The 26,701-nt window shown below is 38.1% G+C and overlaps 3 protein-coding genes across 4 annotated transcripts; all 3 read right to left on the bottom strand.

The window, feature by feature from the left end:
- Position 1: 1 nt before the first annotated feature.
- Positions 2-9,658, bottom strand: LOC139945891 (uncharacterized). 2 transcript variants are annotated; one of them, XM_071943399.1, is made up of 3 exons: positions 5,859-6,163; positions 4,425-4,544; positions 2-2,333 (listed from the first exon to the last, which is right to left on the bottom strand). In XM_071943399.1, the coding sequence occupies exons 1-3, from the start codon at positions 6,023-6,025 to the stop codon at positions 2,075-2,077; spliced, it is 546 nt and encodes a 181-aa protein (XP_071799500.1). In that variant the 5' UTR covers positions 6,026-6,163; the 3' UTR covers positions 2-2,074. The 2 variants fall into 2 exon arrangements, with proteins under 2 accessions (XP_071799500.1, XP_071799506.1); XM_071943405.1 differs by lacking the exon at positions 5,859-6,163 and adding an exon at positions 9,223-9,658 and having other exon boundaries at positions 9-2,333.
- A 5,291-nt stretch (positions 9,659-14,949) lies between these two features.
- On the bottom strand, positions 14,950-15,920 carry LOC139943957 (uncharacterized). The gene has a single exon (XM_071940872.1). The coding sequence runs from the start codon at positions 15,918-15,920 to the stop codon at positions 15,108-15,110; it is 813 nt and encodes a 270-aa protein (XP_071796973.1). The 3' UTR covers positions 14,950-15,107.
- A 2,050-nt stretch (positions 15,921-17,970) lies between these two features.
- Positions 17,971-21,077, bottom strand: LOC139940918 (short-chain dehydrogenase/reductase family 9C member 7-like). The gene is made up of 4 exons (XM_071937317.1): positions 20,756-21,077; positions 19,982-20,240; positions 18,898-19,064; positions 17,971-18,250 (listed from the first exon to the last, which is right to left on the bottom strand). The coding sequence occupies exons 1-4, from the start codon at positions 21,075-21,077 to the stop codon at positions 17,991-17,993; spliced, it is 1,008 nt and encodes a 335-aa protein (XP_071793418.1). The 3' UTR covers positions 17,971-17,990.
- Between the last annotated feature and the right edge of the window lie 5,624 nt (positions 21,078-26,701).

Genomic DNA, 26,701 nt, shown 5'->3' on the forward strand with positions numbered 1-26,701 from the left:
ACACCATTGTAATATTCATTTGTGTATGAGCTTTTTTTTGGAAGCTGCTTTGGGTTTAAGTTGTGTTAACAAATATCCTGAGAAGCTGATTGTGTCTGACTGCATTTACTGACTCAATGTAAAATGAAATAGAGAGAGGAGTATGAGAACAATTCTCAGTAGTGTAGGACGTTACTTGAAAACAGTAAGAACAAATAATTCAGCCTACAAGTTAGATACTTTTTGTTTTGCTGTTTTTTTTTTCTTTCTTAGAAAAAGAAAACAAAATATTGAAAAGTAGTAATAAAATGTTGGTGTGTAGGGAAAAGGCAGAACATGGTCAACTACATAATATGTAAACTTTCATACTTTACAGAATAGAATTATTTTAACCAGAACATAGTATTATACTCGAACAATCAGGAGACTTCAATTTAACCATTTCACACACAAAATGTATGCTATGGCAAAAAGTAAGTTATCATTAAGTTTGTTAAAGTAGGCTTCTACTCCCTTTTTTCATTAGAGAAAATTTTGAGAAGGTATTCTATAAAATTGTTTGTTGTGTTTGAAAAAGATACATGGACACTTCACATCAATGATAGAATGTTGAAATTATTTGAACTACTTTGAAGATTGATAAACAAATTATGGTTTATTTTACAAATTCGATGAATACCTGTAGTGTAGTTCTGGTATTTTAGCAGTATATGTTGTAATTGAAGGCATTTATTATAATTGAATAAAAATGTTTTCCTAACAAAAATCAGGTAACTACTTTGGTTTTGTTTACACAAAAAAATGCAACTGTTTTAATGTTTTATCTCTGTGCGGCAAGAATGAGCTAATTATCAGAGCTTCAAATGTAAGCCGGTGTGTTTGTTTATTGTGCAAATGCAGTCTACATTCTACATGATTAGATACTTGGACACTTGTATTGCTCTAGCAAATTGCATGTATCTATCTACTAAATAACTCTTTATACATCGTTATAATAAATATATTTAATATAAATCAATCTGAAGAATTAACATCTAAAAGTGAAGTATGCAATACTCAACTAGTCACCTTGGTTTGTTGTGCATTTGCATTGTCCAGATATTTAATTCAAACACTTCTCAAGTGAAAAACTGGGCGTGGTTCGAATGAAATAATTGTGCAGAAAGTATTATTCATATTACATACATCCTTAGTAGTTATAGTAGTAAGTTAATAAAGGTTGCGAAAATGTGAAGTGACACTTTAAAAGTTTATTTTCAAAGAACAATTTGGCATCGTTTCATTCAAACACTTGAGATTCACCCAAACAACAACCAACAAGGGATATATCTCTTATCCCTTTTTAAATATATTTAAAAAGTGGCTTAGTCTTTACATGAATAATTGATTACAGTATGCAGTTGTTCCTGTAGCTGCTAAATAGCTAAATATATTATTTGGGTATTTCCCTTGGGCATTAGGGTTGTACATCTACTTCATCTCCTCGTCTGCTTTTATTTTTGAATTCGTTCAGTCATGACAGTTTGCGTCTTGAAATAATGTTTTGTTTAATTACATATTATTGATTTAAATTTTTTTATTATCAAATGTTTTTTAGCACCTCTTTTTATATGAATTATCTGTTTATTATAATGTCTATACACATTTTGTTTTGGTAGACTATGCCCTCTTGCCCGTTTGTTGTGCAACGAATAATAAAGAGTCTTTTTCCAAAAACATTGTTTGTAGCGAAAACTTATTTAGTAAACATGCCCATATATAATTAAACGAACGAATCGGCTTTTTACTGCTCCGCGAAGACCAAGTGTGCTTCTTATATGAGCAGGCGAGGTCGCTAAAACAACATCATCATGATGGCAGTCATGTGATCATAATGTCAAAGGTTAGAAGTTGATGCTCTAACCACGGAAGGCACAAAGCGACATAACCAGCTGGATATTACACCTTTAATATTATTAAATGTAATGATAATTAAATACTTATATTAAAGTCACTGATAAGCTTAGCTTGTTTAAAAATTTTTAAATTAATAATTTTAAGCAGTAGTGAAATTAATTGATAATAAATATCTGGAATTCTGCAGAGTGGGGCTCTGTTACAATGTTAGCACATAGTTGAACTTGAACGCCTGGAGCGCTGGCATGTCTCGCACAGTCTCCAACACAAGCCGCACTTCGCTTTTCTTTGAGCGGAATTCAAAGTTGTTCTCGCCACGACGTACACCCATTGATTTGATATGATGTGGGTTGGTATTTTTAGAGATTGGTTGACGACCGTCAACAACTAACTCCTTCTGGTAGTTACCACGCATTTCATAGATCATGATGCCCTGGTGCTGGGGGTCGATGAAGCAGCTGATTGGTTAGAAGTGAGAAAGAAAAATGAATAATTCATTAGCACAAGTCCAACTGCTGCTGAACAGGATGATCAAAAGAGGCATATTTTGTTAATCGATTGATGCTAAAAAACATCTACAAACCTTTAGAAATGAAACATTTACAATGCATAATTCTACAATTAAACTCGATATCGTATACTGTTTTATTTTGCATTTTATAAGAGTAACTTCTTTCAGAACAATAAGCTCTCAGGATGGTTGTTTTCATGGCATTTTTCAAGAAATGAAGTCATGCAAAGGTCATCAATGAAGTCAATATGCAATTATATCAATGAAGTTTATATGCAAATGTTTGTATCATTTACAATGGTGTACACTCCTTTTCAAATGACTGTTTTATATACGATCTCAAATGCAAATCATGTTTAATATCACCTCATTCAATTTTACCATATTATTACCATGATGGAATTTCACTTGTATTTTCATATTGAAAAATAGAATTTCACTGCCATCCTACGAAACAATAATCCTTTCAGCAAATATGTCGAATGTATTTGTTATGTTTGCATATGGAGCACGTGAACATTTATATATGTATAGCTTTGCGACATTTCGCGAAGCCATTGCGTGAGACACAAGGCTTGGTCCTTCGTTTGGGGTTATGCAGTAAAAATGTACTTCCAGACAAAGTACAAAATATTGATGAGTAGAAACAATGTTATGCTTCTTCCTGAAAACTCACTGGTTATACAGTTAAAATCGTTATCAATCCTCCAGAGAAAAAGTCCGCCCGAAAGATGTAGAAGTCGAATAGCAATTGAAGGCCACAATATTTACCATCGCTTTATTTGATTGCCTCAATCGACATAAATCACGGTCTAAGGGCACTGTCACACGAGGCAACTTTTACAGGCAACTTGGAGGCAACCAACTTCAGTGCGTATACGGGATTACTTTAGTAGCACACGAGTCATTTTACAAACGGTGTCTTACCATCCCCAAGAAAGATATGTGAAAAATCATATGAGAATCCTTTTTCTTGGAGATTGCCTGGAACCGGGTGCCTGTAAACTGCCTCGTGGGACATGGTCCTAACGTGTAAGAAATCCCTTACAAAATATGACCGTTTTTTCCCGTAATTGTTTTCCATTAAATGGGATCACCTGAATTAATGAAATTTCCCTTGACGAGGCTGATATGATGAGGAAAGTTGAGAAGAATAGTGCCTCGTGATTGTATTCCTTTATGTGTGCTAAATATTAGCAGTTATACTACAAACTGCCTAAAACCGGAAACCTGTCGTGTTACAGGTGCGATAGAATAGAGACACGAGTTTTAAATATCAAGTAACAAATGGGAGACTTTGGACCGCTAGGTTGTAGCAGACTTACCATGTAAATTTCCATTGTTTACGTAGTTCTGAGCATGCGTACATTACCAAAAACAATGAATTTTACCTGGTAAGTCTGCTGCCACCAAGCGTCCCAAAAATCTCCCATAATTGCCATGCATGCACTTAACCCCTTTTTCCACGTATGAAAAAACTTCTTTCCATGTAAATTCTTGACGCTGTGTATCTGTGAAGTTCTGCAATGTCAAGTTTATAAATTGAGCTTGTCCTGTAATAACCTCATAATATTATTCGTAGTCATGGGATATTCCTAAGCAGTAGGATGGAATAGCTCAAGACGCGTTCACAATAGGTGGTCTGTAGACCACCACTGCATACCATTAAAACTAAATGATGACACAGTCGTGTGTAAACTCTCACGCACGTGACTTGCATAAGAATAGAACAAAATAATATTTGTTATAAAAATATAACATATTTCTTTGAATAATTTAAAATTTAGATATATTCCAATTACCACAAAAGTCCAACTTTGAAATCGGAAGAAAACTCAGAACAAAATTTTTCAGTCTTATATGCATTTACATAGTGCCTTCCTTGAAAGTGTCTCTAACAAGTTTAAAATTAAAGAGATGTGCGGATTATCGCCTGATAGTGACAACTAGCCTATCAACAAAATATTAAACATAAAATAACTGTGGCCTATTTTGTAATTAACCGATACTCGTATAGTGTGCCCCATTGTGCTCTTACTTGAAATCTTCCCCCGAGCGACCGTATTTGAATTTGACCTCAATGGATCCTCTTGGATTGGTCCATAGGAGGTAGCCTCTGTCAGCCGTTAAGATCACCGAATCCACGGGGTTCAAACCACTGAAAGAAATCATAGAATGTTAGTTTTTAACATCGGGTATTAGGTACTTTTATAGCAGCCATCCCATGAGGGCGCTGTATAACACTTTATTATCCCTGGTCAACAGAACCAAAACATTTCTTTCAAAATATTTGTTCTGCTCTCCTGGTATTTTCCATTTTATACACATGTGTTCAGAGAAGCAACTGTGGTTAAGCTTGCAACCATCCAGGTAGATTGTCGAGGCCACAAGATGTATTAAAGTTATTCAAAGAATTTATGTCGTATACCACTGTTCCATTTCGAGTTGAACAACTTGTTGTACTATTAAACTTGTTTTTCTTCGTTATTACTGTTTGGATTGAAATAATCGTTTTGCATCCGTTTCTCTGCAAACCAAAGTCTTCAAATGATACCAGGAGCTCAATATCAACACATCATCTCGTTGGTGTCTTGTGCAATATCGTGTTCATCACTTGAATATGAGTAATTATTGTCTGTCTTCGTCTGACATGATAACATGAACCATTGGGAATTAGGCCAGTGACTTGTCCGTTAACACTCGTGTGATATTTGCAGAACATCCCGTCTGTTATAATGAGGGCAAACCCCTGAGGTCATTGACATCATTAGATGAAGAGAAAACACTTGGGGTTTCATCGTTAACTCTTGGGAGATTCATGAACGGGTTTCTTATAACGCGTCCTTGTGTAAAGCATCTGGTGACCGTGGTGGCACTGTGGTAATAATAATATGCCATAATATCCGCACAAGATAGAGATGGTGAGGTTTGGTGCATTCTTTATGTTGCCACCTTATCTTTCCTTCCACTCCCTTCTTTTGGTGCATTGTGAAGCCCCTCCTGGACCGTCTGGACGTTTACGGCTGTGGAATTAGTTTGAATATTGTCTGTATAGTTTGTAACACTTTGCTGTATTTCACCCCAACATATAGCTTTGAAACAGTGATACAGCGCTTTATAAATGCATTTAAGTTAAGTTAAGTTTATATAAAGAAACAAGGGAACAACACTGTGTACTTCAAACATGAGGCATGAGGTAAATTTTTATCTGCTTCGAATGTCATAACTCAATGCGAAAGATCATGTTTTTGTTTTTTTGAGAAATTGAGAATGGGGACCGTCTGCTGCCCATATGCGGACTATAGTGTTACACAAATTGACATCTTTATCAATATTGATGAGTTATTTTTGACCATATAATGAACCGAATGTTTGAATACAATTTCGACTGCAAAGAAACAAGGCCTCCAGAATAATTATAAAGGCGGATGAAGATGAAACCCATCTCCGAATTTTGCATAGAAGCACTCACCCAATTTTGTCTCTCTTTTCATGAGCCAAGAGTCGAGATTGTGAATTCAGCACAGTGACAGGCTGACAATCACCAGCCCGTACTGTTATCTTCGTTCCAGTCGGCCACACCATATCCAAATAATTAAAATCCATGGTAAACCGACGACCCAAAGCATTACTGGCCATCTTCTTCTCAAAAAACTTTCTCCGTTTTAATTCCAATTATACCAGCAACTCCAAAAAGAAACTTCACATAGTGACTACTTTGGTCTTAACAGCTAAACTTCCAGCACTCTTGCATCCATACGTCTCAAGACTGCCTATGGCGTCAGAAAAGATGTAAAACCCCATCAATAAGACGCCTTGGCTATCCGTATCATGCTGTTCAAGTACAGTCTGATACTAATGCTGCCTCCCATGGATCTTACTAAAATAATCAAACTGTCTCCATGCGTCTGTAAGATCAGCCTCACCCTCCCTCCGATAAAAACACTTTACATGTGGGCTTTCTTGAGATGTTAAACAGATTCCAGAGGGTTTCGTCCGGCCAGTTTGATTAAAGCACTCACCTTTGATGTCATGTAATTGGCTGCTGTCTTTATTGAGGTACTATACGGGGTCAGCGGAGGTTGTGGACAGTTACTCAAGTTCACTTTACATCCACGGTGGTGAATGATTAAAGACATCTACCACTGATTCATTGGGGCTGCTTACGAGCACAGTATGAGCGATGAGAACGCTAATTGCTTCAAAGTCTCGTACACTCTTTGGAATTGTGAAGTTCGGATACTGGAGTCTGACGTGTTTTAAACTGAGTGTTTGTGTTTTAAATGTACTCTTTTTAGGAAGGAAAACGGAAACTTATTCATTTCGAATTGACGACCTTGACACTTCCCCTTCCTCTTTACTGCCCCTAGCCTACTGAGCATCCGACGTCACACTTCGAGGCTCATGAATAATGCCAGATACCAGTTTTACCGGATGTTGCCAAATGTACCTTTGACCTTGTATACATTTCACACGGGACAGTCGCAGCTAAAACACATCAATGATGTACACAACATTGTGCATACGTTGCATGCAGACGATCGAAAGTGCAATACCTTGACGACCATGAACACAGCTATATTGAAAGCTTACGTCACAGAACATTTATCAAATGAGATTATTGTTGCCAATGATATTAGAGCCTGTCTTTATTTTTGTGGATTAAGACAGAGGATCAGCTTAGTTTCCCCATTGTCCCCACCCGTCCCTCCTACCATTTTTTCTAGATGAACATAAATCTCGGCGTACCTTGGCAATACTTTCATAATGCCAGACAGTCATATGTTTTGCTCGGCACTTGTCCACGACAACATCACAGTCATAACTAGTAATAAAAAGGGGACGGCGGGGGGTTTCGGTGAAATAATCATCCCGCGACAAGTTGATGTCTTATGTGAATATAAGACTACCAGATAAAACATTTCCATAGTCACGAATTGTAATAATAAATCGCATCTGTTACTTTTGATTGATACTACCTAGTTGACTACGTTGGTCATTGCTAATAGCAAATGTGGCATTAATCTGAACGACATCTTTGCATGACAGCCCGGGATCAGTCTGAACATTAATGCACTTTGAGTTGAAGATGAATTGTCCTACCTAGTGGCGTAACCAGAAGGGTGGGGCAGAAGCCCCCCCCCCCCCAGAACACCCGCCTGCCCGTGCCGCCCCCAAGAATACCCGCCCGCCCGTGCTGCCCCTCTCTCAATAAGAAAAATTAATAAAACATTCTGAAATCGTTAACCGTTCAGATCACAGAGTGAATTATAACTATTAACAATTAGGGGATACCAGGGCGACATTTAATGTAGACAACATTAGTCTTTGTAGGGAATGTGCGTATGTGTTTATAGGGAGACCAGCATTCGACTGCTTTATTTTGGGGGGTCATGTGCATGGTTCATAAAGCTATATAAAAGCTTATTATATAGCTCTATGGCATGGTTTCGAATACCTTATGAGTGTATACCTGTAGGCCTATACCAATGGCAATATTTTACCAATTCAATTTATGCCCTCATTCATATGCATACCTTGTTGTCGATTGCCATTTAATATCTTACTGACAGAAAAAAAAGTCTTATTGTTTTATTTATACAATCCTTAATACCAACTTAACTTAGAGATACCAAGCCGTTGACGATGTTAATATTAATGTGGGAATGTGATCCCCTACGGCTGTGCCAGTTATGGCATTACTCGTGCAGGGTGCACGGCCCTAGCATGAGAGCACACAGGGTTGTTCTATTGCTCTCTGCGCATTCGTCACATTGTTGTAATAACTAACCAGTGATACGTGTCTTAACGTCTTGGAATTCATTCAAGGCATTTCACAGTGTTTATTTATAATGTTCGATTTCATATACCAACTGTAGAAATGGCTTCATGTGTAAATGAAATAATGACCTAAATAAACGAAACTAATGCAAAATGGTTCATAGCTACCAATTAGTTCATAAACATTGCCCCAACCTTCATTTAACGACACTTTCCTTGTCAGTTAATGAACTCTCTTGTCACATTCATTGTTATTGTCATGGCAACGCTATTGCCGTTTTTTAACAGTAATTTTTCTACACGGTAGACACCGACCATTAACGCCATTTTGTTTCTTCTTCAAATAAATGCATTTGTACCTTAAATAAAAGAGATGAGTAACATTAATAAGTTGTTGTATCCAGTCCTATAAAAGGGTTTCTTGATATTTATTACAGAAACCAGTCAATCTAAAAGTATTTAATTCATTTAGTGAAGGTAACACACTTTCATTGGGGGAAATGTAAGTTGAGAATGTACTTTTCAAACGCTTATCTGTTAAATATTCAAACAACATTGAATTGACTTGTCCAGATGTTTCAAATGTTTACTTCTTCTTACACGTTATCATAACATTTCACAACTTGATTAACATTGATTGTTAACCGTCGAGTGGAATATTGACGTTTCTATGTACGAAATATCAATCCAAACTTTAAAAGTTCTGAATATGTTGCCCCTCAGTTCATAAAAACATTAAGTAAGTTTCGGAATTAAATAGTTCATACTTTTTTTACATTATTAATCTGTCTTTGTTCAACCTATCTGCCCGTATTGTTTCTTGTCTGTTTGAATGTACATCAGGCATCTAACCACAAGCTTCGGTTCTAGAGGATGCCTTGAGACCATCTGGATTTGTGGATAGGCCCCTATTTTTTTTATTTTTGACTTTTTGTTTTGTTATTCAATATTATTTTTAAAAAAATCATGAAGTTTGAAAATAAATGTGAGTTTCAATAGAATAGAAATTGAATAAACAAAAATTAACAATATTAACAATAATATTCTATGATTACCTGATTAAAGCTCTGCCAACTTCTTCATATTCGCCTTCATCTACCTCCATACGATGGCCGCCATCTCCTTCATTATCCTCCTGCTCAATGTAAATCTCAGGAGTTGATGGCTGCATCACTTCCATCATCTTAAAGAAAAAAATCCCTCCGTACTCCAAAGATGACTAATATAAAACTGTCGTCAAGACTAGCCGAGTTGATAACTGGTAAGATCGTTTAGCACTCACTGTGCAATCGGCATGACATTGTTATTGAAATACAGTGGGGTTGGGTCATCTAGTAGGCCTTTTACCACCGGACTGTACACCCAAAGTCTCCACCAAGTCAGACAACCAGCAGTGTGTGCTTTTCTCGTCAAGTTATCCCGCGCAGTTGAGGCGAAATGATAACATTCTTCAAGTTTATCTGTTTATGACAGTCTGATAGATTTGTGTTGGTGTGTCGTAATGCTAGAATTCTGTCTGTATGATATGATGCGGATAGGCTCGTTGCCAAGCGAGTCATCCAATTGATATGAGAGAAGTATTTATCGTGGGTCGTTGTTTTGTAAAGTGTAATGTTCTGGAATGTTTCTCGCCTTCCCATAAGTACAGAATACAACCTCTGACATTTAAACCCCTTCATATTTTCAGACATACGGTATATCTGACTTTCAAAGTCATTACCACCAATCAGTGCAGTTACAGGGTAAGATTGTAGGTCGAGTTGGCTGCATTGTTTTAGCAGCAGATGTTCTATGTTTCTTGAACACATTTCTTTGTCTTGACTGATGTGGTCTAATGTTTCTTCCTCAGACATGCAACATTTCTCTTGGTAAAGGGTTAAGGTAGATAATATGATCGATTCAAGATTTCCTTTAGATAGAATTCCAGAAGGCTTTTTGAGATGCCCGCCTCCCCTCCTTCGCGATCCAACACATGTGACGATATTGTACGTCGATTTATATCTGAAAAGGGTTTATTTCTGTTGTGAATTTGTTACTCTTTCCCATCTGAGAAGATTGCTTTACTTTTCGTGAAAGCCTGAATTTGTTTCTCATGGGGCTTGCTGTACAATGACGTCAGTGGTTATGTTAAATATTTCAGAGAATCCAAATAAAAAGGCAATCTCCAATGCATCTGAGAAGTATCTATGCAAGATACATTAATTTTTTAGAGAGACTATTCGTTTGAGTAGGGAGAAACTGTGGATAAGGCGCCTTCAGACCATTCATGCCTATTGTCAGAACATCCAAGAACGAAATGACTAATAATGGCGTACAGTGGCGTCAGTGGTTATGTTAAAGATTTCAGAGAATCCAAATAAAAAAGGCAATTTCCAATGCATCTGAGAAGTATCTATGCAAGATACATTAATTTTTTAGAGAGACTGTTCGTTTGAGTAGGGAGAAACTGTGGATAAGGCGCCTTCAGACCATTCAACCCTATTGTCAGAACATCCAAGAACGAAATGACTAATAATGGCGTACAGTGGCGTCAGTGGTTATGTTAAAGATTTCATAGAATCCAAATGAAAAAGGCAATCTCCAATGCATCTGAGAAGTGTCTATGCAAGATACATTATTTTTTTTTTAGAGAGACTGTTCGTCTGAATAGAAAGAAACTGTGGATAAGGCACCTTCAGACCATTCAACATCATGGTCTGAACATCCAAGAACGAAATGATTAATAACCCCTTGTCTTTGCCTTCTCCTTTTCCCCATACAGATGATACCCTTCCTTTTAGCCTGCCTCATTCACTAATTAGTTACCTTCTCCCTCTTCCCAACCTTCATATTGTACTTGGTGTCTCCATCTTCTTTGCGGTCAAACCAGTCCCTACCCCCACCCTTTTTTTGTCTCCCTATTGATCGCAGTGATGTGCCATATGTGCTTCCTGTTTTTGTGTAGCGGTGTACATGTATATGCCACCATTGTTTCGGTTAACTGTCAGCAAATTGCTTTCTCTTTTCTCAAAACACAACCCATAGCAGGGAAAACACAGTCAATCCATCACTGTGACAGACTCAGTCTAACGAAGAAGAAAAAAAACGCCCGCCGATAAACTTTTATTGAATGAATTTGCTTAATATCAAGCAATTATAGTTTATGTTTCAGAAATATCAGCCAGTTAAAGCATGTGTGGTTATTATTCTAAATTATCCATCTTCGACCTCAATTTTAGCGGTGTATAATCATTGACGTATTGTGTAGTATAATTATTGAGTGTTGGTTCTCTTTTAAGTATAATTGTTTTGAAAATGTTTACCACAAAACATTTGAATTATGAGAAACGGTTCATGCATGAATCGTTTCTGAGATATTCGTAGGCTGATGTCCGTTCGCGAATGATACGGTCATAGACACGTTGTGTACTCGCCGCCACATCGCTATTAACGTGGATGGATTTGATTTTCGTGTGATCTTGACATTTGCTGTTTTCTAAAACAAGTAGACAATGTTATCAGCTTAAAGGCAGTGGACACTATTGGTAATTACTCAAAATAATTATTAGCATAAAACCTTTCTTTGTGACAAGTAATAGGGAGAGATTGATGGTATAAAACATTGTGAGAAACGGCACCCTCTGAATTGCCATACTTTCCGAGAAAGAAGTTATTTTCCACGAATTTGATTTCGAGACCTCAGATTTAGAACTTGAGGTCTCGAAATCAACCATCTATACGCATACACCTTCGTGTGACAAGGGTGTTTTTCTTTCATTCATATCTCGCAAGTTCGATAACCGATTGAGCTCAAATTTTCACAGCTTTGTTATTTTATGTATATGTTGAGATACACCAACTATAAAGGCTAGTCTTTGAGAATTACCAATAGTGTCCACTGCCTTTAAACTTCACAGATGACTTATATCGTTTCCTATGAGTTAATACAATAACGTCGAGGAAAAACGATACATAACTCGAGCTTGAAGTTGACTTATTTTATTTTAAGGGGGAAAAAGGAAACTGAGATACCAACATAATAATAATTCAACTCGCCTTTCGAGGTTACATGTATGCAGGCCTCAACAGATGAAGGTTTTAATTAAATTTTTCTAAAATAGGCATCGCCATGGTTAGAAATAATATATGACAACCCACGATATTGATCAAACTGGCTTCGAAAAACATCAAAAGAAGCGCAAACATCAACAGTTTGGTTGGATGGTAACTGTCAGCAAACTGCATTCTCTTATCAAAATACAACTCGCGGAAAAAAAACACAGTCCATCACAATGAAAAACTAGACACCCTTCGACCACACAGCTACACAGCTAGTATATCAGCTAGCTATATAGCGCGTACATTCTGCGCTTACCCTGTAAACGAATAATGTTGATCGCAAAGCGCAGAACTCGTTGGAAGCAGAGCCATGAAATTGAGTCTGTAAACTCTCTGCCAGGTAACCATTGAAAATTTACCTGCGAACGTTAGATAAATTAGAGGAATTGTTTCATATGTTTTAACCGAACCACTGGCCTTTGCTGAAATGTGTATGCCCCCCCCCCCCCTCCACGACTGGTCATTCGTAAGTAAACTAGTTTTGATTCATCTAACTGAATATTTCCCAAAGATAATAAAGATATGCGCTCAGAGTACGGGTCATGTTATTGACCTGTATTTGAGTCTCGTGGGGCGTGGCCCAATTCTGGGTCAGTTTGACCGGGTATCCAAGTCAAAATGACAAAGAAATGGGTCAAACTGACGCAGAATCCGAGTCTAAATATTTTTGGGTTATCCTAACCCGGAAATGGGTCAGACCAACGCCCCCCGCCCCCCCCCCCCCCCTCATTCGTGTAGGCCTATTTCCACTTAGCTGCTTATATTGCACACTATAGTTATCTGTCTTGTTTGTTTAGCCTTCGAGAAAGACTCTCAGTGCTAGGGTTGAAACGTCAGGCCATTTACTACTTTTTGTTTTTAAATTGATAAAAATAAAAACAAGCAAAGAAACAAACGAACTAACAAAAAAGACACAACAAACAACAAACTTGCAGAATTGATACACATTCGCTATTCGTTTATTAACACTCGTAATAATAACACAAAGAACTGATTGTGTTGAAACAGCAAATTCACGTAGTCAAACTAAAGGGAGGCCTATTTTAGAGAATTGTTTAGAGCTGACAAAATAGTCGCACACACTGTTCACGCTGTGTGTCATTAAACCATTTTCTGTGGCTAAATCAGTTTTGTGAGTCAGGAGTAATATTGAAAAATACATGCCCACCTTGCAGCATTTATACATATTAGGTTGTAATTTTGGATGTAACAACCGAAATCAGCTGATCGTTTTGTTTTGTTTTGGGGTTAATTTAAAGATAGGTTTTTAGAGTTTTTTCTCAAATATGGCTTCCTTCACTAGGGAAATATTTCACAAGGAAAAATGGTTATAGAAGGCCCCTTAAGATCACCGTTCATGCTTATTTTGAATGCCACAACCAAATGAAGTAGACCGGATGCCATTATAATCCTTCAGTGTCAATAGATCCCTGACAAAACATAGGCCAAAAGTCATGTTATTCTATGTTTTCTCGAAAAAAAAAGTGATCATTTGAAAAACTAATGCTGTGTTTTTTATTTGTTATTACATGTGGCACAAAAGAACAATTATTGCTTTCGCATTAAGTGAAAACGAATGACTGTTTATATCGGGTACAAAATAGAACAACGCGACGTGTAACCTGGTCGACTATTTGCCCTAAAATTAGCAGTAAGACCTATAATTGGCAATAATCTGAAGGTTACCATTATCAACCCCCAGAGAGATATTTTCGTCTGAAATACTTAAAAAGAAAAATCACAGCCTTGATATCATTACGGACTTTATTGAACGCTATTGTGATATGAAAAGAAGCACCACCTATAATACCGATCAAACCCATTAGATTCATGGCAAAATGATATAGACGTATATAACAGTTATGTATTTCTATGTTCTACAGAATTTGACCGAGTTTCTTGTTCTATTCCCCACCTCCATAGATCTCATATAAAAAGCAATATACATTTAAAAAAAAACTTAAAAATCACAGCCTTGATATCATTACGGACTTTATTGAACGCTATTGTGGTATGAAAAGAAGCACCACCTATAATACCGATCAAACACATTATATTCATGGCAAAATGATATAGACGTATATAACAGTTATGTATTTCTATGTTCTACAGAATTTGACCGAATTTCTTGTTCTATTCCCCACCTCCATAGATCTCATATAAAAAGCAATATACATTAAAAAAAAATTAACAAATAAGTAAGTAATAGGCAATCATATTTGTTTGTTTGATGTTTGTTGGGGGTGTTGGTACGTTTGTTTCTGTTGTTTTTTTTTCGTTGGTTTTTTGTTTGTATATACATTGCCATTCATAGTTAATTGAATTCTGTGATTGTGATTATAATGTCCTAGGCTTTGATATACATGTCTTTTTGTACCGAATAAAGACACGAATTATATAAATATAGTAGTAAAATTTGCTCTTCTACATTTCCTCTTTGGTTCTTCTAACAACTAATCGTACGATATTGTTGCATGTTGTGATGGGGATCATTGTGTTTTGTACACTCGAGGGGGCAAATGCCTACCTAATTTTCATATAGCAAGTACAGCCAAGCATTGCTTCGAGCTAGCTTTTCGTTGCTTATAAATAAAAATAAACAATGGTGCTCGTAAAAACACAATAATTATTACATTTTAAAACTTACCAAGTCAGGGTAACTAGGTGATCGATTGTTGGTCTCATTGCCTCAAACAATTTGTTTGTTTGTTGTATGTTACAAAAGAGTTAACACAAATAGTTTGAAAGTCAGTTTAAAGTGTTTAACAAATTTATGAAGCAAACACCATACAGCTCATGTAATGCAGGCCGACTCCCTCCATAAGTGCCATCGCAGTTGCGATTACAGTTCTCTGTGAAAATCCTCATTGAAATCATACAGAGTCGCCAAATCTGAGTAGATACAGAACGAGTCAGTTGACTTGAACTTTGCGGGGTCTTCTGAGCGGGTTGCGTTGTTCAATTGACACAGCTTCTTGTCCGCCTTCTCGGTCTGTTTGATGTTGAAGGAGCGACATCTCGGTTCCTTGCTGCAGGCCAAGGCACACTCCATCGTGCTCTTAGTGATAACTTCTGCAATGACGTGATCTACAAGACATGCGGTGTTAAGACGCTGGTCGCTGCCGATCGAGGAACAGTAGGTACGGGGTTGTTTGGGACGAAGAACGCAGACAGCTTTGTAATGTTTCATAGGGTCAGAACAGGCTACATCATGCCACATTCCACCATCACTCACTATGCCTTCCTTTTCCAAGTACCGCATGGCGAGACAGTTCTCAGTTGTGCCCCCGTTCGGCTCTCCCCTATACATGTTGAAGTATTCTGCACCATTCGTCTCACCATCACCACGTTCCTCACACTTCCAGTTCCCTTCTTGCTCAATATCATTGCAAGCCACCCACAAATGTTCCGTTCCGCGATCATCAGGCTGATGTGGTCTCATGCGTACAAGGAGATCATTTTCTTGGATCGAGCGTGGGGCGAGCATCTTGCCTCCCATATCCCAACAGGTTGATCGGGACGACTTCCATGGTGCTCCTTCAGGGGTGAGACGATAACACGAGTTACCCCATGGTTGCCACATAGGGGGGCAACATCCGGCGGTGGGGGAGCAATTCTCGGACACTACTAGAATCAGTGACCCAAGAAGCCCCATCATTCCAAGCCATGACATCTTCAAAGATGGGAGCGTTGTGAAAGTTGATTTTGCTGAAATTGTTGGTACTTGACTACTTGCATTGAACACCAGTCACCACGAATGACAGTAGTGCGTTTTACGTGGTACTTGAAGTTGATTTGCCTTTGGGTTCGTCCATTTTCCCAACCAAAAATAGAAGATCCTTTTGTCGAAGTGTTGTTATTCGGTCTGTGTGTAGCAACCGGGGATTACCATAGCAACTGTTCACATTTGACGCGAACCAAGACTTTTGTTCTTATATAGTGCTCACCCCCATATTACTGGTAATGTGGAAAAAAGGGAAAAGACAGTCGTTTTATGGTGACTTGTTTTTCTATTCCTCGCTCAATGTTTTCCAGACCGTACTCCTGTTTGTACAAGTGGACTTGGAACCTGGACGGGGAGGGATTGCCAATGAAGTCAAATTTAGCGTTGTAACCGCGTAACGCTTTTCAGATTGTGTAGTTTCCTATAAGAGAGGTTTTTTTTTGTTGACATTTTTCGTTCCGGGTTTTCAAAAACGCGATCACTTTTTAAACTGAAAATGTTCAGGTGTTAGTTTTTATTAAGCATATCTATACATAACATTATTTACAATCGAAAAGTTCCAAAATCAAAGGGTACACTCCGCCTTGAAACTGCAAAAAATTTACCGATGGGCACTCTTTGTGTTTATAGTCCATCCAATTATGTTTTAAGGGGGTTAACTTTTTTTTGAATTAGCGAAGAGAAAAAAGTCCTTGGGTTTTCTGGTATTGCTGGTTTAGCCATGGCAACGCTTCTTTTTAAAGTGCTCGCTCGCATCGAGTGATTGTTTGTATGACGTCATTACTCATTATGTTCGTATTAAATTGGAAATGATTTAAGAATGGACTACATAAAATTATACAGGATTTATTTTATTAATTTTTAATTTTGGGATTTATTTTCCCATTGTGTTTGCGGTCGGGTTGGGTCTAGTATGAACTAGGGGATGTTATCATTTTTTAATTTTTTATTTTATTTTTATTTTTTTTTTTTTTATAGATGTGTCTTACACAACATTAAACCGTTTGAAACCGTTTGATTTAAACAGACACGGTGAAGCTAGGTGTCCATCGTCACTCCCGGAGTTTTTCTGTTTTACAGAGATTTTCATGCGGTCAATTTAGCCAACACTTCCGCGTAAAAAATACGTTGCATTTTGCATGGCAAACTGTTTTTCACAGAGTGGGCCCAATGTCTCTAATAAGATTTTGTATACATTCATGAATTTAAGAATGATTACCAAACGTGTCGTAGGAGGTCCTGTTTTCAAGGTGTCCCTAAAATCGTGATAAATCTTGTACCTCTCTGTGCGCGATGTAGAGAGTCCCTAGATACAAAACTTTTGGTTTTATTTGCCAACAAAAGAGCCTCCTCTCCCTTGATCAAAACTTAGAAACACGTAAGGCTCTACTCTGTTTATTTGCACTCGTAAATGCACAAAGTTTGGTATTTAAGGCACTTATACATTGTACAAAAATATGTCAGAATGTTGAGGCCATTATAAAAAAAAGTTGCCCACCGAAAGTTTCATCAAACACTATTTCAATTCACAATTCACGATAATCAAATCATGTGACTGAACATTCTGCTGAGCATTCTGAAAAAAACTTCTCCATTGGGTACATCATCAGGTGTTTCTGTCTGGAAAGTATAGCTTATAGCCTGGACAAGTTTGTTTGATTAATGGATGCTGAAGGCTTCAAGATTATTAAATCAAAATCTATTTAGAACACGGGAAGAAGGACTATAGTGGCATCGATGGACCAGGTAATGGTTTTGTATAGACCTTTATCATGTTGTCACCATCTTGGTCATGTTCCCTAATTCAAATAACAGTAATGAATGCTTACATTCATTGCGCGTGGCACCAGACTATCATTTCGTCTAGCCTCAGTTTGGTTACTATAAGTTGGAATCGAGTAAAATCAAGATGACCACACAGTCACAATAATAGAGGTCTGTACAGTCAGCAATCGTAACTGTAATCCAAATAGCTGATTACAGTCAGCAATCGTAACAAAATTACGTTGTTTTGTGTTTCTCGCGTTCTTTCATTACAAGTTTCTTCTTATTGTCTATCATTCTTGTAAACATTAAATTATAGACGTTGTCTGCTATGAAGGCAGGAAGTAAAGATATTGGCTTGTAGAAGAACTTTGCGTCTAATCCGGGCAGATAGCGTCTCCATGGAAACCGAGCACTAAGGGCGTGTTCCATGGCGTTAGTTACTGTAGTCAAGTGTGGCGACGACATGCGTAAGGCGTCGGAAATGAGAAGTTTCACTGAAAAGAAAACGGAAGTAATTAGCTTCTCCCTAAAATATGGTAATTATATTCAGGCATGCGGCACACCTGGGATACAATGCTCATATTCCTTGGATCTCAACCAATAACAATGCACAATTATCACCCAGGTATAACCATGGAGATAGGATTACATCTCTGGTATAACAAACACTTTTGGTTTGCAAACGCCATTAACTTGTGCACAAACGCGTCCGCGCCACACCAACATCAGCCCCCTCACCCAAACCTCGTTCCCAGGGGTAATCGATCTCGCCGTGCCATTTTTCTAAGCATACCTTGTTCGATCATAACGATCATATAGACGAGAGGTGGCGAGAAGTATCGATACGGCGCGCTGCCCATGGAAGCAAGGCTGCCCTCACCCCCATCCCGCAGTGAGTAAAAGGCACTTCAAAAAACAAAAATGGCGGTCAGAAAAGCCCAAATGTAATTTGTAGGGATGCGCGTTTTGAGGGACGGCATCTCCGGCCTAGCTGTTTATGAATGCATTTCTTTACAAAACCCTTTTTGTATTAAAAACAAATGCATTTACAAATGTATGTGACATTACCTTACATGGGTAATGTATTTTTTGTTATGCCTTGTGATTTTGATGAGATGGGGGGGGGGGGGTTGGTACTTACTAGCTTCAAGTGTAATGTCACCACCGATATCATCTTTCTCTGCTTGAGGGAGTCTCTCCCAGACTGTATCCATCCTCCTCTTCATTGCATCAACATCAGAAAAAGTACCCTTGAATGCACCGGGTTCTATAATATGGACTGATACACCCGATGCCTTCATTGAACATCTAGAAAAAGAAAAATCATTCTTGAAATATTTTTTTTTTACACTGATGATTTTCTTTAGGCCTTGATGTTTTTATATGGAAGTGTATAAAACTGTAACCGATCCCAAACATTCTTCGAATAATCGACACCTTAAATTAATGTATCTGCTACAGGTCTATTTTTGATCTTGTATGAGCCTATTTGACCGGTTTTCCGGAGATGTACGCATAAGTCAACATTATTATTATTAACTTGCAATAAGCCGTTTTTGGTATAAAACAAAACTAAACAAACAACAGTCCATCGTTTGTGCTCAAGGCGCTGAACTAGACTGCACATTGGGGGTTGTGCTATATTGGAAGAAAATGGCACCCAACTACCACGTGACAACATAGGGTGCGTTTTCTGGGCTGTAAACCAACTGTTTCGCTCAATGACCAGTGATCAACCGATGGCAAGTTCAACCATACAGGTTACTTGAACTAAGATGAAAATTAATGTAGCTTCCCACATCCAGTGATATAATTGTTCATGTTTAAAGGCAGTGGACACTATTGGTAATTACTCAAAATAATTATCGGCATAAAACCTCAATTGGTAACGAGTAATGGGGAGAGGTTGATTGTGAGAAACGGCTCCCTCTGAAGTGACATAGTTTTCGAGAAAGAAGTAATGTTCCACGAATTTGATTTCGAGACCTCAAGTTTAGAATTTGAGGTCTCGAAATCAAACATCTAAAAGCACACAACTTCGTGTGACAAGGGTGTTTTTTCTTTCATATTTATCGCGCAACTCCGACGACCAGTCGAGCTCAAATTTTCACAGTTTTGTTATTTTATGCATATGTTGATATACACCATGTGAGAAGACTGGTCTTTGACAATTACCAATAGTGTCCACTGTCTTTAAATAATTAACGGTAATGGTTGAGTTTAACCTTATATTGTCCGAGAAGGCCTCAATTCCAGCTTTCGACACGGAATAGATTGTCCCCGCAGTTGGGAAGAGGGCGACTGCACTGGACACGTTGACCACTCTCCCCTTGGCTGTCCGTAGTAGTGGATAAAGCATGTTGGTCATCTCAATGGCTCCCAGAAGATTCACGTTGAGTACATTTGTGAGATCATCTCTGGTCAACCAATGGAAGGGTCCCATAGGGCAGATAATTCCAGCGTTGTTGACTAAACCCCATAACCCTGAAACCGGACATGACCAGTTGTCATAATGATTAACTAAACAATTTGCCGAATTTTGTTTGATTAGCTAAAGCTACAATATGAACCTTGATTTACTCATACATTGACAACTGCAAAATGTTAAGTTGATTTGTTTTCAGTAGTTCAGTTAAACGACCTCACTTAAATTGTTAGCAGTGTGTGATGAGCTGACCCTTATTCAACAATGCAGTGTGAGAGGTCATGATGAGCCTCATTTATTATTGCAGTGAGGTGTTTGACCTCACTTGATACATTAGGTGGTGAACCTCATTGTTATAGTGCTATAGCTATAAATTAGTGGCTGACCTCATTTAGTAGCGATCGATCCGAGTAACATTAGAAAGGATAACTTGTAATAATGATCTATTCGAAATGTTGTGATGAGTTAACCCTAAAATGGTATACCAATGTCGATTTTGTTTTAAGGTGTACCTCACTTTTAATTATGCCATTGACCTCAATGGTTAAGAGATTGTGTAATGCGAACCTCGTACCTTCACCAGTCGGTATAATATCTTGTATTTTGTCACGTGCTCTTCGGATACTCTCGCTGCTATTGACATTGAGTTGTATTGCGGTGAGCCTCGATGACGTCACACTCTTCAGTTTGGTCATGCCTTCCTCTGTCAGACAGGCTGCAATCACGTGACAGCCTCTGTGTTTGTCCAGACTACGTGCGAGGAGATTCCCAAACCCAGTGTCGCATCCCGTGATGCAGACATATTTCCCTCTGATATCAATGTGGGTATATTCGATGATTACCAGCACTAGGACAGCGGCAACGACTGCTGCAGAGGCTACGATGATCAGCCACATGTCAACGGGTATCGGAAGTGCGCCCTCTAGCATGCCTTTAAAAGGTTATCATAGTATTGTGGAGAAAGAAGTTATACAAAGAATAAAAGGAGATGGGCGTATGCAGATCCAAAATGTCAAAAGGGGCCTCAGCTTTTGACCATGCTCTTTCTCAACCCAAAAGGCCAACGTTAGTTCATGAATGCGCTTGTCCAATGGTTCTTATGTTTCCTTGTTACTACTACATTCCTAAATCAAAACAACATTTCTGTTTGGTAGTACCATATTCAGAGATGCTACCAGAATGTTTGTGCAATAAAAATGACTAGAATAATCAACAGCTATAGCTGTTCCCGGGTTCCATGGCATATGGTGATGATGGTACAGAAATGGGCAAAATTCAGCTTCTGCAAGCTGGGCAATTATACTGATAAACCAGTCGAGTTCGTGGAACGTTCACATTGACAGTGAGATTGCAGGGGAAATTTCAGCAGCTATGTGGGAGTATTAATTGGAAGATGATTAATTCGGAGTGATGAATGCAAATTGAACTTGGAACTAATCAACTTTTCTACGCGAACAGCACCCTATTGGATTCGGACAGTGAATCGATCATTACTCTCCCCCTGCCTATTAGCATTAGTTGGGCCCCGTGTTACTAATTGTTATACGAGGTTATTTACCGACACAAAAGGTGACCAACGTTGAAACCATGACAATGACCAAAGAAGCGACTTCTTCATGTGATTAAGACTGTATTTCCTCCTAAACCTTATTAAATTTGATTTTTTTTTTTTTAGGTTGGGGTTCTGGAGCAAAAATCTGCATTTAAAATCAGTTCAATGAAGTGGATAGTATAATGCATTTTGAGAATTATTTCACTTCGAAGTAGTTCTAAGGTTATGTACAAGGAAAGCACTTTTTTATCACTAAAAATATGAATATGAAGCGGTACCGCGTAACGCTTCTCAGAATGTGTATTAAATAGGAATTATTCTTCCTGCGTGGAGATACTCGCTATGGAGTTTGAGGCGATATCTCCAAAAAAAACGATCACCTTTTGAAGCAATATTTTCACAGGTTAATATGACTGTGTGCAACTACATTTATGAGTAAAACAATCGACCTGGTTAACAAACAAACAAGGTGTACGTTGCCTTTAAATCAGTAAGAGAGGGTGTGCTGACTTTAATTGTCTTGATGTCCCATGTGACCGGTTGGCGTTGTTTTGACTGGTGCATTTTTTTTAAGTGTGCGGATCTTTTGTTGCTTTGTATTTCTAACTTCTCCTATTTTGTAATTTATATAGTTTTAGATGTTGATTGTGTATAGTTATGTATTTGGCCAGTGGATGTCAAGCTTTAGCGTGGACAATAAATAAATATAATTCAATTAAAGTAGGCTACAATAAATCACATTAAGTGAATACAACTCACCAAATACACAATATTTTGTGTGCGATATTAAGGCTGCTTCTGTACACGGGTATCATCAGGTGTATGATGTTAATGTGTTACGCAGTGCTAGTGGTTTTGGATCAACCCAGATCATGGACCCTGTACCTTTTCTGAGGTACAATATTATATTTATAGAGTGACCTTCTGCCTTGAAAGGTAAAAAGGTACATTTTTCTAACAAAGGACACAAAATTATCTTATGCTAAAAGTAGATTTACAGTGTAAACAAGATAAGATTCTCAGTGTGTCGTTGACCCAATGAGGGTATGTTGTGATCGTGGATGTAGAGCAAGCGGCTTCTGATTTCGACGATGAAGGCTTCAAGAGTGGAGAAAAACTCTCATTTTAAATCATTTTCAATCATTGTTTTAGGCAGATATCTGTAATTGTTTAAAGACAGTGGACGCTGTTGGTAATTGTCAAAGACCAGTCTTGTCACTTGGTGTATCTCAACATATACATGAAATAACAAACCTGTGCAAATTTGAGCTCAATCGGTCGTCGAAGTTTAGAGATAATAATGAAAAAAAAACTTGTCACACGAAGCTGTGTGCTTTTAGATGGTTGATTTCGAGACCTCGAGTTCTAAACTTCAGGTCTCGAAATCAAATTCGTGGAGAAATACTTCTCTCTCGAAAACTATGTCACTTCAGAGGGAGCAGTTTCTCACAATGTTTTATACCATCAACCTCTCCCCATTGAAATTCTCCCCATTAATCATTACCAAGTAAAGTTTTATGTTAATAATTATTTTGAGTAATTACCAATATTGTCCACTGCCTTTAATCACGGTCACTAATACACAATATGCTTTTTCTACAAGGTCAGTACAAAATATATATTATATCACCCCCCAGCATCTTCGAGACCACTGACTGACAATTTGTCGATGTCCGCCGATGACTTTGAAAACTTGTTACTGATGGATTGTTATTGTTGATAATCACCATAAGGTTACAATGGCGTTTATGGATCATTTATTGATCATCACCGAGGTATGACAAAAAGATGGAACTCATTACTGACACTGTGGGTTCTTAGAGTTGCTATAAACCGACGATCTGATTTAATTACTCTGCACCCGCTGTCTACCCGTGTACCGTCCGAATCGATGGGAAATAATATGACACAGACGTGATTTGTAGTGACGTTACTACCACTGCGTTTACCGTAATTATAAAATTCTTTTGGTACAACTGACCTAGACTTTATTAAAGTGCCAAATCTACCCTCAATCATATGGGAAGTCTTTATATTCGACAGATGACCTGATGGTCTGCGTTGCTATCGTGGCCTATTAGTGATTATTATTAAATCCATGGTTCTATGGTAATAAAGAAAGACACAATCTTCATCATCTGCTCTCTAAACACCGAAACAAGCAAGTCATTACAACGTGACCATGTGCGCTTTTATAAACGTTGCTCATGGGCAGACAACAATTTCGTAAAAACGAGAGGGTTAACACTGTTATTCTTTAAGGCAGTGGACACTATTGGTAATTACTCAAAATAATTATTAGCATAAAACCTTACTTGGTAATGAGTAATGGGGAGAGGTTGATAGTATGAAACATTGTGAGAAACAGCTCCCTCTGAAGTGACGTAGTTTTCGAGACAGAAGTCATTTTCCACGAATTTGATTTCGAGACCTCATGTTTAGAACTCTGTTCAACAAAGTTTATCCAGCAATTTAGTTTCGACGGCCATTTTGTTTGTTGACCCCAAAATGCATTTTGCCGGGTCAAAATGTTTATACACCACCCTGATTCATGATCGGCACGTCTTACCGCACATTTTCATGTACAAATATTGAGGGGAGCAAATAGTGTAAGGTAACAATTCTTAAAGCATTTTTTGACACTGTGGAGCCTAGACTATGAATAAATAAATAAATACAAAGAGAAAATTGATTTTGTTTTCAACCCATACACCAATGTGTGTTAGCACTGTATACTCAGTGCTTTCGCGAGACCTGTGAAAAAAAAATCACATGCATAATACTCGGGTTGGATTCGAACCCAGGACACTTGTAATGCTAGAGCAAAGTCTTACCAACTAAACTACCGAGGTTGCCCAGTATAGCTGGACGCAGTACCGCGATATATAAGAGATGTTTGAACACAAGTAAACAAATAAAGCCATTTAATAATGTAAATTTAATCTGTGGTAAATCATAAAAGGTTACGCTCCGGAAGTGTCAGGCATTCAGGCGCCGGTTCAGTTAATGGCACACACTGGCCCCTCCCCATTGCCATATAGAACCCTTCTGGACTTGCATCCGACCCAGAGCACATCCCCCCCTGCCTCGAACCCTAGCCACCACGCGGGCCCTGTCCCTTTAGGGGAGAAAGCAAGGCAGATCCCAATCACACTGTCCCATCAGGGGCAGCAAAAAGCCTTGAATCTATATTAGAGACAGACGGTATTCGAACCCGGACCGGATGATCCGAGTTACTGAGACAGTCCCAGCACCCTTAACGCACTGCGCTAATGTGTTGGTGCTTAAAAACTGGTGTTTTCATGGTCATAATCAATAGACCGATTGCGCCCGTGCCTCACGTGACCAATAGTGGGTAAAATGTAAACAAAACGTTGTACTGCATGCGTTAAGAAGACATGGTTACTGTTATAAGATGATTAAGCTGCGGTTGCTTTGTGTTTTTGTGATCGGGTTGGTGCTTAGAACTGGTGTTTTCATGGTCATAATCAATAGACCGATTGCGCTCCGTGCCTCACGTGACCAATAGTGGGTAAAATGTAAACAAACACGTCGTACTGCATATAAACGTGCGTTAAGAAGACATGGTTACTGTTATAAGGTGATTCAGCTGCGGTTGCTTTGTGTTTCTGTTAACTATTTACTCTCAATTTTTTGTTAAATAAACCCTCAATTCTCGAAATCACTTGAGAGTATTCCTGAGTTTGTAAGATGAGACCTTACCCGTGGCTGAACAATGCCAGTAATGGGTAAAACCAACAGTCCACCAGCTTAGAAATTCCACGAGAATGTTTACAGGATATCATGTGTTTGTGCACGGAAAGTGTGGTTTTACAATGCCCTTGTTGTAATGATATTGTTGCCAATATTATCAATAAAAATCTCCTGAAGAAGCTGCAAATTTGATTGATTTTCACCCTCAAATTATTTGATTAGAAGGGGTATAGCTGTCACACAGCGTAAAATCCACGGCGCGTGAGCTCGCTCAAACCTCATTTACGTAGTCCTATACAGAAGAAACTTTTTTGTAGTACAATATTTAAAATATCAAACAGCAAAATGGGATTTAAATAAATATAACAACATTCAGAAAAGGGGCTTCCTTTTTAGAACAAGTTTTCCCATGTCTTTATTTTGTAGCTGTGATTTTCCAACCCACTATAGGTCAATTGAACACATGTGAACATTGATAGCGCAATCGGTCTCTACAACATAGTGAGGTGGCGAGCCCAAGAAAATGGGGAGACAACGTTTAAAGGCACTGGACGCTGTTGGTAATTACTCAAAATAGTTGTTAGCACAAAAACTGAAATAGTTGTAACGACGAAAAACGGCTCCCTCTGAAGTAAAACTGAGGTTTTTTATTTTAAATAAGTAACTTCTCAGTAAAAAAGTATTTGAATTGATTTCGAGACTTCACGCGTAAAAAAAACCACATCTATAATTGTAGTGAGAGAGAGACAGTTTGAATTTGGTTTTGTTCCCGACTTCATTAAACAAATTATTTATTTTTTAAGTGAAACGCTGCAAATTGTTTGAACATCAGGTAAAATCAGTAATGTGTGTGTTTACACGCCACTCGAAAGGGGCTCCATAATACAAGGGAAACATATGGTCTAACAAACACACACGACACGGTGACGAATAGAAATAAATAAAAAATATTCACTGGGAAAATTAATATTTTTTCAGCCAAACTCTTCAATAACTCTGGAACTAAAATTTATAAAGAGATTAGCTGAGTCATACTGGCATGTCCCTGTATCATAATTTCAATGTTTTAGGGCAACTTCCACGCTTCTTGATCGCGAAAAGGACAAGTAGGCGTGTATGTGCCGAACCGATCTCAACAGCCTCCCCAATAGGGACAGCAATATGAAGTTATGAGCTGTTGTAGCTGTTGTGTAATGCCTGAGTGTGTATTGGTGTTAGTTATCGGAAGTAAATTGAAAACATTCGAGGATTGAA

The sequence above is a fragment of the Asterias amurensis genome, chromosome 1, assembly GCF_032118995.1.
Source record: "Asterias amurensis chromosome 1, ASM3211899v1".
Lineage (NCBI taxonomy): Eukaryota > Metazoa > Echinodermata > Asteroidea > Forcipulatida > Asteriidae > Asterias > Asterias amurensis.

Excerpts from the sequence above, each read along its gene's own strand:
- LOC139945891 (XM_071943399.1), bottom strand. The coding sequence starts at position 6,025 with ATGGCCAGTAATGCTTTGGGTCGTCGGTTTACCATGGATTTTAATTAT. Across the intron at positions 4,545-5,858 it reads GAAAAGAGAGACAAAATTGG|TGGTTTGAACCCCGTGGATT; the intron begins GTGAGTGCTTCT and ends GATTTCTTTCAG. Across the intron at positions 2,334-4,424 it reads CGCTCGGGGGAAGATTTCAA|CTGCTTCATCGACCCCCAGC; the intron begins GTAAGAGCACAA and ends CTAACCAATCAG.
- LOC139940918 (XM_071937317.1), bottom strand. The coding sequence starts at position 21,077 with ATGTGGCTGATCATCGTAGCCTCTGCAGCAGTCGTTGCCGCTGTCCTA. Across the intron at positions 19,065-19,981 it reads GCCTTCTCGGACAATATAAG|ATGTTCAATGAAGGCATCGG; the intron begins GTTAAACTCAAC and ends TTCTTTTTCTAG. Across the intron at positions 18,251-18,897 it reads TGACATTACACTTGAAGCTA|TGAAACTTCTCATTTCCGAC; the intron begins GTAAGTACCAAC and ends TTTTCTTTTCAG.
- LOC139943957 (XM_071940872.1), bottom strand. The coding sequence starts at position 15,920 with ATGGGGCTTCTTGGGTCACTGATTCTAGTAGTGTCCGAGAATTGCTCC.